At 40.4% G+C, this 12,543-nt stretch overlaps 1 protein-coding gene across 1 annotated transcript in view; it reads right to left on the reverse strand.

Annotated features, from left to right (window-relative positions):
• Nucleotides 1-5,490: 5,490 nt before the first annotated feature.
• CASTOR2 (cytosolic arginine sensor for mTORC1 subunit 2) overlaps nt 5,491-12,543 on the reverse strand; it is a 205,068-nt gene continuing 198,015 nt past the window's right edge. Inside the window, exon 9 of the mRNA XM_088445855.1 lies at nt 5,491-7,834. Within this exon, the coding sequence (XP_088301981.1) occupies nt 7,769-7,834 (66 nt within the window). The 3' untranslated portion in view covers nt 5,491-7,768. The remainder of the gene's footprint in view (nt 7,835-12,543) is intronic.

Below are 12,543 nucleotides of genomic sequence, written 5' to 3' on the forward strand. Positions count from 1 at the left end.
CTGAAACTATTGCAAGTTTGTTGATTATCTTAAATACACCAAGAGAACATGGACACTTATTGAGTAAGAGGTTGTTCAGACCCAACTAATCAATAAATCAGTTATTGGGTTTCTGATAGCAGTATCATGGCAAACCACCCACTGCAACACAGCTTCTATACTATTTTACTCATGGATGAGATGGCACTGAATGCACTCATATATACTATGTATAGACAGCTGAAACCCAGAAACATACTGTTACAGACCCAATATAGCTCTAACAAAGTAGAGTACTATACGATTTAAACAGGGCATGTCATTAGAAGACGCCTTTTTCCCAAATTAAACCATCTTTAACTTCTGTTCTATGATATCAGAAAAAAAAAATGAAAAAATAAAACTGGCTTTCCACCTACAAAAATAAATTAAGTATGTAATGCTGGTAGATAATACATAGCAGTATATGCACCTACGACCTGTCCAGATACACACGGCTTAGACTATTTTATCGACTAACAGGACTTCATTCATTTTTGCTTTAGTTAGAGAATCTCTTAAATATACTTTCCTCAGGATTGTCACTTCCTGACTGCTAATATGTACTGTTACTGGGAGACATGACACTTTGGCCAATGTTTAATTCCAGTAGTGCTGGTGGGAAGAAATTAACTCTTATCGTTCTTCTATTAAGAGCTGATGGCCTATCGCTCAAGTTTAATAACATGGACTATAAAAAGGCATCATCTTTATAAAAAAAAAAAAAGAAGCACACACCAAACATTCTGCATCAACAAATGGCCTGAGAGCAATGTTTACAAAAATAAAAGCTATTCATTCCATTAAGGCTCACAATGGTTGCTGTCAGATTCAAGTAATCCCTTTTTTTCATGGTCCTTCAAGGCAGCAACACTAGATGAGAATAAATTGATTGCTGGTGCACAAATACTAATAATTCACTACCCAACTTTTCTAAGATCAAGTCTTTGGCAGAGCAAGAAAATGCACCATATGACATGTTGCGGAGCCACACATATGACATTTTATTGTGGGCTTACTTCAAGGCATGCACTCTGCTAGCAGTGCTCACTGGAGGACTGTGGGCCCGATTCAGCAGTGCATGCTAGTGCATTGCTGAACGAGATTCCCGATGTTCAGGAATCTGCGCAGGTGCCAGACCCGTTCTGCGCAGGTGCAGAACGGGTATGCGAGGCTGCATGGAGACTGCCAGCAGACTGTCAGTGATTGACAGTTTGCTGGCATTTGTGGGCGGGGAGGGGGTGGCGCCAGATTTCCTGGCCTCTTACTCTAATCTGCGGCAGCCGGCTGTGGGACCCCATGGGTCAAGCAGCCTGCCGATGGTCCACAAAATATCCGATGCTGCGTTGGACAACGCAGCTCGGATACGTAATGCAGCAGGAGGCGTGATACCTCCTGCTGCATTACCATATTGCAAGGATCGCAATTTCAAGCTGCCTGCGTGCAGCTTTGCAATTGCTGTCCTTGCTGAATCAGGCCCAGTATGCAGGTACACATTATTAGTGGGTTGAACAAACTCAGTCACTAGGTTAAAACCAGAATGCCAGTGTCAGTATCCCAACATGGTTGTAATGCAACATCAAACACTTTAACCATGTGGACATTATAACTTTAAACATTCTGGTAAAGCGACATGTTAAAAGTTAGAATGTCTGCACAGTTATTATAACAGTGTCGGAATCTTGGTGTCGCCATTCTGGTTCTGATGTAGCACCTGTTGATATAGTGGCTGGTAGCCTTCTTCATGTGTAGCCAAACAGGTACATATTAAGTATCACAAAGAGCAGATTTAAAAATACTACTGTTGTAGAATTAGTGTATTGCTTTCAAATACTCCCCATGGCTCATTGTTTCAGGATTTCCTCATAAAAATGCTGGTCATAGAAGACTCATTTGTTTAACTATTTTCAGTTCAAATAAAGTTTCACAGATTTGTGCTTTTTTTTTGCAGTTTAAAATATTGTGATTAATGTAAATCATAAAGTAACAACATTTATTAATATGTGAAGCTAAACTGCAAATACACAAACCAATTTTATTACAAAAGATGCTTTCAGAGCAGGGAGGACATCTGTCCTGTGCACATACTGTAAATACTTTGTAAGGCAATATATAGACCAGGATTTAGCTTTGGCTCTGATAAAATATTCATCTTTTTTTTTTTTTTCAATCATGTTCATTAAACATTGTGTAAACAAATTCAGTACAAATATTTTATGCAGAGTAAATTTTGAGTGAACCGCATTGTATTGCACTGGATAGGTATATATACACCATCTGTAATTTACAAAAAATAATATTTGCATGAGGAAATCCTGACTTCATGTACTGTATGCTGGGTACACACCTGAGCGATGGATTGGCTGGCTGCCCGATCCAACGATTTGGTAAGAGGTAAGCCCAATATGATATTGTGCATACACACTTACCAATACACCGCCCGACATATCTGGCCACAGGAACTGGTAGTGAGGTCACTGTCGGCAGTTCCAGGGCCAGCCTATGAGTTGGTTGGCGGGTCAACCATACAGACAGCCAGATGTACCAATATATCCGAAGGATGTATCCGCATCAGCTGTGCTGCAGGGCCAGTGCAACATATCTTCTGTACACACAAACAGATGCACTATGCGATTTGTTGTTTGTGGACTGATTGAACGACATCGCACAGTGTGTACCCAGCAATAGGGGTTTATGATAAAGGGAGGAGATGATGATGGTTGGATATTTAACTTAAACTCGCTCAGACATTCTAAGGTAGCCCCCCCATTACTTCCTTGCGAGCTAGCTGAGTATGGCAAAGAATGTAGAAAAGTCAGTACAGTGCAGGGAGGTAAGTAAATGGGAGATAGACGGTAGTTCTCTTTCACTGCTGGCAATGATAAACACCGCCTATATATTGTACATCTATGTAATTACCGACACGCTAATGAGCAGCGCAGGGCTGTGATTGCTCCTCATATACAATATGTATTCAGAATGTTTCACCTCTCAAACAAAAAAATGTATAGAATAACATTAAGTGTGAAAAACCTACACAAATACTTCCAAATAAGAGCATATATAATTATATCCTTCATGAATTACAAAACTCTGATAAATACGATTAAAAAAATGTTGCTTTAATTTCTACTCAAACTTTTACTTTTCCCACAAACCAGTTTTTGAAGCTCGTTGTATTCTATTCTAGGCAAAAGGAAAAAAAGGATCCTGGAAATTGTGTCAATTACTGGTATAATTAATATCTAACCATTTAAGATCTAGGGTTGGTGACCAAACAGCTTTAAGGATTCATTCTTACAAGTGACTGATATTAATTGTAAATTCTATGCCACATGGACTCTACAAATGTGACTATCCTGTACTACACTGAAATGGTGAAACAATGAAACAAGATTTGACTCGCTGCTTGTTTCTTATACACTGATGTCAAAACTGTATAAAATCAAAAGGGACTCTACCTATATATTTTTTAATGTCTAAGGTGCATACACACTAGACGATATGCTCCCTGAGCGATATCGTCTAGTGTGTCCCCGGCAGGCTGTGCTCAATGTCGTTCATGACATTGAGCACAGCCGCTGAACGATATCATTAGCGATATCGTTCAGCGCCGGGCTCTCTCACCCATTCCCTGACATGCAGCAACCTGACGAGGTCGTCAGGTTGGCCTGCATGTCAGCCCGATGAACGAGGATGACGAACGACCCGCGGGAACGCGCGTCGTCGTCATCGTTCATCTTTTTTGTGTTAAAAATGGACGATAAAGTGGACGACTGAACGATAACGATATCGTTATCGTTCAGTCGTCCACTTTAATCGCCCAGTGTGTACGCACCATAATGCTAATATTCAGTTGTAATTGTATAATATTCTGGTTATGGATTTTCATATAGTTTCAACCATGGTGCTTGCAGATTTTGCCATTCAATAGAGTTGGCATCGTCAATTGTTCTCCTCTCCATAACCTCCTAAAGCAGTGGTTCCCAAACTTGGTGCCTCAGGGCACTTGCAGGGGTGACTCGGGTTGGTGGTCCAGTACCAAATATGTGGTCCATGTCCTGTGTGATAGGTAAAACCAGTGCTGGCTGCTGCCAATCAAAAAATGTGGACAAAAAGAAGCACAGCCCTGTCACCCACCACATAACGGACCCTAAGGGTTACATATAAGAACAATTTACTTCATTTAATTTTTGTTGATTTTTTCAATAAGAAACTTTTGGCCCAGGGGTGCCGTGAAGAAACTACTTACAGTCTAGGGCGCCGTTATTCGAAAAAATTTGGGAACCACTGTCCTAATGTATTACAGTCAATTTCATAGTGGTGTGACAATCCAGTCACAACCCACAGCTTGGTAATGTGGACTACTGGCTAGGGAGAAACGAGACGTCATTGGTAACATGGAAAAAAAAAAGACAGTAATAGGCACAACCCCCAGTATTCTGATATCCTGCACAAATAGAGAAGGTGTGTCTAGTGTATGCATTCTCTTGTGCTAGGCAAAATTAAGATCAGAATATTTTGAGGTTAAAGTCCCTTTATGTAAACAGTTTTAGTGGTTGAAAAGAATTTTGTAAACATTTTATTTATGTCTCAAATGCAGATATTCTATATTCACTCTTATCATTTAAGATAGATGGTCGGTAATTAATTTGTAACAAAAAAAGGTTAAATCCTGCACTCCTATGAACAAAAAATGCTGCTCAGTAAAAAATACAGTCCCCTCTGTATATATACAAATCACAAGAAAAATACACAAACCAAGCGCAATATTTTTTTGGGGTACTTATCGATCTATAAATGTCCACAAAACACAGTAACAGCTGTCAAATAGTCGACATGTATCCTGAGTTTTCCTTCTGAGTCTGGTTCTTTTTGATATGTTCCTCCAAAAGAAGAAAAGATACACCATTCAGTGAATGCCCAATAATTCAAGTGGAATCATATATCCCTACTTACATCTAGGAAAAGGGTGTCCGTCTTCCCTCTTATATAGCCCGATGTATTCTCCTGCATAAACAGTGCTTCCCTGGCCGCTTGTGCCTTATCCGGATTATAGGACCACTATATATGTTTTTACACCCTGCCTTGGTCTGAAGGCCCATTCTGGTACGGAGGCATTCTTATGTATTCTTTATATATTTATCAATAAAGTATTGGTGGTATTACACGATGGTATTTTCCTCTGTATAAATATTTTTGAGGTACAAGCGGCCAGGGAAGCACTGTGTATGCAGGAGAATCCATCGGGCTATACAAGAGGGAAGACGGACACCCTTATCCTAGATGTAAGTAGGGATATATGATTCCACTTGAATTATTGGGCATTCACTGAATGGTGTATCTTTTCTTCTCTTGGAGGAACATATCAAAAATAACCAGCCTCAGAGGGAAAACTCAGGATACGTGTGGACTATTTGACAGCTGTTACTGTGTTTTGTTGACATTTATAGATCGATAAGTAACCCAAAAAAATATTGCGCTTGGTTTGTATATTTTTTGGTAATTAACTTGTGATCGCACTAATGTCCTTCCACAATTTCTTGCAGAATAAAGTTTTTTTTTTGTAGGCCTTAAACTTCACCACTAGACAGCGTTTATCAGATAAAAGTGTGGTGAAGTTTATGCCTGGAGTGCCACACCTGTGACTGGTATATCTTATGATTTTGTGAAGACACACAGCGCGGTACTATTTGGAATAAGGAGTGCTGGACATGGTGTTATATACACATACACACACACGAAGTCTTGTCAATATAGGTCTCAAAGCAAAAAAAAAAATAAGTTGAGGATTATATGTAGGTCCACCATGTTATCAAACATTCTGTTAAATTAAGCTGATATGATTTAGAGGTAATTACCGCTTCTGCCAGATGCTGTAAATGTAAAGGTTAAGTACAATTCAGGCCTCTTTATTAACAATAAAGAAATAGATCTGGAATTGGAAGGATATGTCGAACAGAAGAATATTGTTAAAATAGCTGTAAATATGCAAATGCTTAATGATTTTAGATCACTATGATTGTTGAGAACAACTGCAAAGGAAATTAGTGCAGGTGAGACGTATGGTGGGGTGAGCTGCCCAGGAACAGTAACAAATTTCTAGAACCAGTGAAGTTGAATAATGCATTATACACTATAATACAAAGTATGAAGTTTTAGTCCAAATTCCAACCTTGACCTAACAGCTTATCACCCTGATGTACTCTGAGTGATAAACATTAATGATAGCTTATGGCAAGAAAAAAATATTTGTTAACAATTTCTAAAGTTGTAGTGCAAACTGCTATTGCATACACATCTGATAGGTAACCTTTCAATAAAACTGTGGCCTGTCGCCTCCGCACAACAAAGGCAGCCATTTTGTCACCTTTAATGTGCTGAAAACCAAAAACAGTACATCTTAGTTATGCCACTGCTTGTTAGAAACTTAGGTTGCAGCATGCTTATAATATACATTTTGTCTGCCTTCACTAAGGGGAGATGAGTGGAGTGTTTTAAACCTGCAAACTGCACCAAATAATAGAATTCCACTAGCTTGATTTCCCACTTGATTTAACCACAATTAATAATAGTCACAATTCAGTATGAATTGTTTAACTATATGGTGCAAGATATTCAATGCAGGCATTTTCACAATATACAACTGTCAACTAAAGGTCTAGTGTTTGTTGTGTAGCAGTGACAGTAAAGATTTAGGACAAATATATTTATGAGTGGGGATCCACATTAGACATGCGGGGCACACAGTTTTTTTTTTTTTTTTCCCCTAAATTATTCTTAATATTATTATTATTTTCTTATTCTAGAATTAAAAGAAATTAGTTTATGAATCACTTAGCCATGACTTTTTTTGTTACAAAGATGCACTTGTTTTGCTGCAGTGGTGGCTTTGAAAGCAAGGCCAAAAGAATGATGTTGCTTGCATGATTTACACGGTCATGGTTCAACAATTAAAAAACTCTAAAAAGGCTCTTTTGGCTAGCATATTCACTACAAAAAGCCACCGTTCACCATGCATAGAAACAAAAAGGGGGTAAAAGCAGAATAAAGGTGCATGGAACTATACAAAGCTGCCAACACTCCCTCTTCATCTCTACATGGAAACTGCAGTGAGACCAGCTGGTGTAAAGCATCAGTTCCACCCAGAAACTTCAATCCCAGTCCAAGGCAGGAGGAGACGGAACACTATTGCTCTCAAGACCTGGCAAGGATGAGAAGCACACGACCTACTAAAATATGTAGTACAATGGTATTACAATCTTTATGAAAGTCTGATGTCATTTGAAGTAGTATAGATGAATACAGTGCAATATACTTCACCATTATGTGATGTTCATTCATTTTTAAGCTTGCAAAACTTCCCACAAAGGTGCTCCCGAATGAAACGTTTACACATCTATAAGGTGCAGATTATATATCTACAGCCAAGGCTTCACTGCATCTCAGTAATAACTAATTGCAACTGTGATGCAAAATGTATTTCCTTTTCTTTTTTCTTTCAGTTTTTGTTTGTTTTTTATCCCCCCCTCCCCCCATAACAAGTTAGCAGGAAGGTTACAGATCACTTTGGAAACTAACAAAAGAAAACCAATATGTGAATAAAACAAAACAAAAATAACTTGGTGGAGATTTCCATGTTCATCTCCATTTCAGTGTCTCTTGTCCTTCATGGCACCTCTAGAGTTTCAGCTTGTCTTGAAATACTGCACAGATAATAAAAAGGAGCCAGCCACCAACCAGAGGACCTCTAATGCTTCTCGGCTTGGCTGACTTGAAGAGCATTAATGACACCATTGATGTTTTCTTCAGGTACCTGCAAAGATCAAGCAGAATATGACGAGAAAAAAAATATGCTGTTCTAACATGCAGCTACAAACAAATGAATCAATAGACCATTATAAGCAATGCAGAGAACAACATGATAAGCAATGTAGAGGACACGCATCATAATAATAACTGCACCTACAACCTAATATATTTCTTGCTTCAATAAAATAGCAAAACAGATTAACAGATTAATCAAGAATTCAATTTCACATCAAACCAATGTGTCAAATAGCATTTTTTTTTATAGTCAAAAAATCGTGAATTGTTGAAAACTTAAGTGTGCACATATTATTACACACTCAGTGGCCACATTATAAGGTACACTTTTCTAGAACTCAGTAGGATCCCACTTTGCCCCATGAGAGCCAAATTGTTGCACAAGGTGTTGGGAATATCCCTTAGAAATTCAAAGATGCTCTACTGGATTGAGATTTGTTGAATGTGGAGTTCATTGGAGCACACTGGAGTCATTGTCATTTTTGTTGAACCAGCTAGAGTTGATGAGAGCTTTGTGACATGATGCATTATCCAGCTAGAGGCAGCCACTACAAAACTGTTAAACTATTCGATTGACACCACCTGCCTGCACCATTGGTATTTGTTCGAAGACCATATATTGGTGTTCCAATCTCCATTATTCTAGTTGCTTACACCTCTGTAATTATTTTTTTTTCACAGACCTGTTTGGGGATTTTGTCTGTTATATGCTACAAGGTATTACAAACTGCATTCTGCTTAATGCCTTGTTCATCACCTCATTGGATTGGAGTAAGAGTCCTTCTCCAAATACTATAATGATGTGTCATATTAGGAAGTTTGATTTTCTAGGATAACTATGCAAGGGATTAACTGTGCAATGGATTTGTGACTCTGTGAAGTGCCTTGGTCTTTTCAAAGAATGTGGTGTGGTCATAGAATGTAAGACACAGGTAATAGGGTGTTAGACACAGGTCATAAGATGTTAATTCCAAACAGTGAATTAAACCTTCAATCATAAAAAAATCTCTGGGTGGCAAGCCACTACTTTACTGTAGCGCACAAAGGTGCTATTTTTCTACATTACTTGGCCCAAATAGACGAATTAAAGAAAACTTGGCTGTGAGATTTCATTCCTTACCTAATTCTTAGGTAGTTACGTAGCTGCTGGTGTCTAAAGCTGGGTACACACTGGCCGATATATTGGCGGATCAATTGAACAACGTCGTTCACAGACATATCGCATTGGCTGTGCTGCAGAGCCAATGAACAGATATGTCTGCAGACATGTCTGTCTATTGGCAAGTGTGTACGGGCGATCGGCCGATCGCCCGTACACAGGGGTGCAGAGAGGGGGGGGGGGAAGCCGCAAGCGGGTACTACTTACCCGACTCTGGCACAGCTCCCCCATCCACAGCAGCCCAGCACACGCTGCTGTGTGCTGGGCTGCACTGAGAGACTGTCCGAGGCTGCTAAAGCAGCAGCCCGAGCAGTCTCCTATGCCAAAGGGGGGAGCGATCACACTGATCGCGCCCCCCCATGGCTTTGCGTCAATCTGCAGATATATCTTTCAGGTGTGTACCCACCTTAAGGAGAAAAGGTTTCTGATTTTCTCCCTTTTACAGTGCGTCCTCAAAATTCTACACACAATACCCCATAATGACAACGTGTAAAAATTTTTTTTTTGAGCTTTTTTGAACATTTTTGTAACAAAAAAAACAAACCTAAGAAATCAATTGTACATAAGTATTCACAGCTTTTGCCATGAAGCTCAAAAATGAGCTCAGGTGCATCCTGTTTCCTCTGATCATCCATGAGATGTTCCTACAGCTTAATTAGAGCCTACCAGTGGTAAATTCAGTTGTTTGGACATGATATTGAAAGGCATATACCTGTCTATATAAGGTCCCACACTTGACAGTTCATGTCAGAGCACAAACCAAGCATGAAGTCCAAGGAATTGTCTGTAGACCTCCGAGACAGGATTGTCTCGAGGCACAAATCTGGGGAAGGGTACAGAAAAATATCTGCTGCTTTGAAGGTCTCAATGAGCACAGTGGCCTCCATCATCCGTAAATGGAAGACTTCGGAACCACTAGGACTCTTCCTAGAGTTGGCCGGCTGTCTAAACTGAGCGATCGGGGGAGAAGGGCCCCAGTCAGGGAGGTGACCAAGAACCCGATGGTCATTCTGTCAGAGCTACAGCATTCCTCTGTGGAGAGAGGAGAACCTTCCAGAACGACAACCATCTCTGCAGCAATCCACCAATCAGGCCTGTATGGTAGAATGGCCAGACGGAAGCCACTCCTTAGTAAAAAGCACATGGCAGCCCGCCTGGAGTTTGCCAAAATGCACTCTCAGACCATGAGAAACAAAATTCTCTGGTCTGATGAGACAAAGATTGAACTCTTTGGCGTGAATGCCAGGCGTTATGTTTGGAAGAAATAAGGCACCGCTCATCACCAGGCCAATACCATCCCTACAGTGAAGCATGGTGGTGGCAGCATCATGCTGTGGGGATGTTTTTCAGTGGCAGGAACTGAGAGACTACTCAGGATAGAGGGAAAGATGAATGCAGCAATGTACAGACACATCCTGGATGAGAACCTGCTCCAGAGCGCTCTTGATTGGGACAACAGTTCATCTTTCAGCAAGACAACGACACTAAGCATACAGCCAAGATATCAAAGGAGTGGCTTCAGGACAACTCTGTGAATGTCCTTGACTGGCCCAGCCAGAGCCCAGACTTGAATCCAATGGAACATCTCTTGAAAGATCTGAAAATGGCTGTGCACTGATGCTTACCATCCAATCTGATGGAGCTTGAGAGGTGCTGCAAAGAGGAATGGGCGAAACTGCCCAAAGATCGGTGTGCCAAGCTTGCGGCATCATATTAAAAAATACTTGAGGCTGTAATTGCTGCCAAAGGAGCATCAACAAAGTATTGAGCAAAGGCTGTGAATACTTATGTACATGTGATTTCTTAAGGTGCATACACACACGATTTTTTGAACGATTATCGTTAATCGTTTGTAAAAATCGTTCACTTTCTGAGTCAAACGATGAATGATTTTCGTTCATGTGCGTTTACGTTTGTAGTTTGTAGTTCAGTCAGACTTGTCAACTCAATGATTTGCAGTAAGGGAATATGCAAAAATCGTTTGTAGTTCTAGAAAATCGTTCATTACATTTAAATGAACATAGTAAATGAACAACTTTAGTAAATGATTTTAGTTCAATTTTTTCAAGGGAGAAAATCGTTTACTAAAATCGTTCATTAACTAAATCGTTGTGTGTATGCAGCTTTAGTGTTTTTTTTAATTTTATTAAATTTGCAAAAATCTCCAACAAAACTTTTAACACGTTGACATTATGGGGTATTGTGTGTAGAATTTTGACGACAAAAATGAATTTATTCCATTTTGGAATAAGGCTGTGACATAACAAAATGTGTAAAAAGTTTAGCGCTGTGAATACTTTCCGGATGCACTGTATATTATACTCTTTGTTCAATCCTGTCCCTGCATTTAAATGATAGCTTTAGGTTTCCAAATAGACTGTAGTCCACCTCATAATTTTTGTAAATCACATTTTACAATTAAAGGGTAACAAAGCCCTGACAACTTGTTTAAAACATTACAAAACTGTGGTGGCAGCTTCATTAAGGGTTAGCCACACATGATCTAATTATCGTTAAATCAGAGAAAACTAATTAGAACATTTAGTGTGTGGCAGCAAATGATAATCGTGAGTTTGCTCCCATATGCAGAAAAACAGCTCAAAATGTTGTTCAGACGAGCTGATTAAATCAAATGTATTTTTTTTTGGCGGGGGGGGGGGCCGGAATAGCAAATGAGGTCAGGGCCTGACAGAGTGGAGGGTAGGACAGGGCAGTGCAGATACTGAGTTGTTAGCTATACCTCTTTCACATCAGAGCAAAAACCTGTTTTTTTGCTGGGTCTACCCGGGTCGCAGCTCAGTGTAAAAGGGTCCCTGTTTAGCAGGGCAGACCCAGGTTCAGTGTGAACAGGACTGACCTGGGAGTAATCCAGATCGAAGGTGCAGTGTAAATGGGGTCTGACCTGGGTTGGAACCATGTCCAAAAACCCAGGTCGGACCCGGGTTTTTGGTGGAAAAGAGGTATTACATATAGTGTAAGATCTAATAAAGAAAACAAAACTATATATTCACACAAGCATGCAGTCCGCGGTGTATGTAGGGGTCAGAGTGCCCCATGCAAAGCAATGGACTGGCACCTCCCAGGTTTTTCTAAATAATTACTCTGTACTTATAACGTCTCCCCAGCCAGCCCCCATGTTTGAACAGCCAGCACCTATTTCTGTTTCACAATGCAGCACCACTTCTTTCTTCCCAGCCAGCCCCCCCTTCTGTCTCCCCAGCCAGCCCCCCCTTCTGTCTCCCCAGCTCCAGCCCCTGGATCCCACAGATACTTACTATCTTCTGCTGTGGCCAGCTCCTCAGTGCAGTGATGCGGCGTGCGTGACGTCATGTTTACCTTGTTTAGAAAAAAACCTAAACAACTTTATTCATTCATTGTGCAAGGCAGCAACTGGCAAGGAGCCAGGGACATACCCGGGACTCCAGTCTTGGCAGTCCTGTCTTGATTCTACCCTCTGGCCATGGGTGGCATGACCAGACAGTGCCTCCCCCTCAGCCAGCGGCCCTGGCGAGTGCCATCCTCGCCAGGAGGTAGATAAG

Source organism: Taudactylus pleione, unplaced genomic scaffold (genome assembly GCF_031769625.1).
Source record: "Taudactylus pleione unplaced genomic scaffold, aTauple2 ptg000391l, whole genome shotgun sequence".
NCBI lineage: Eukaryota > Metazoa > Chordata > Amphibia > Anura > Myobatrachidae > Taudactylus > Taudactylus pleione.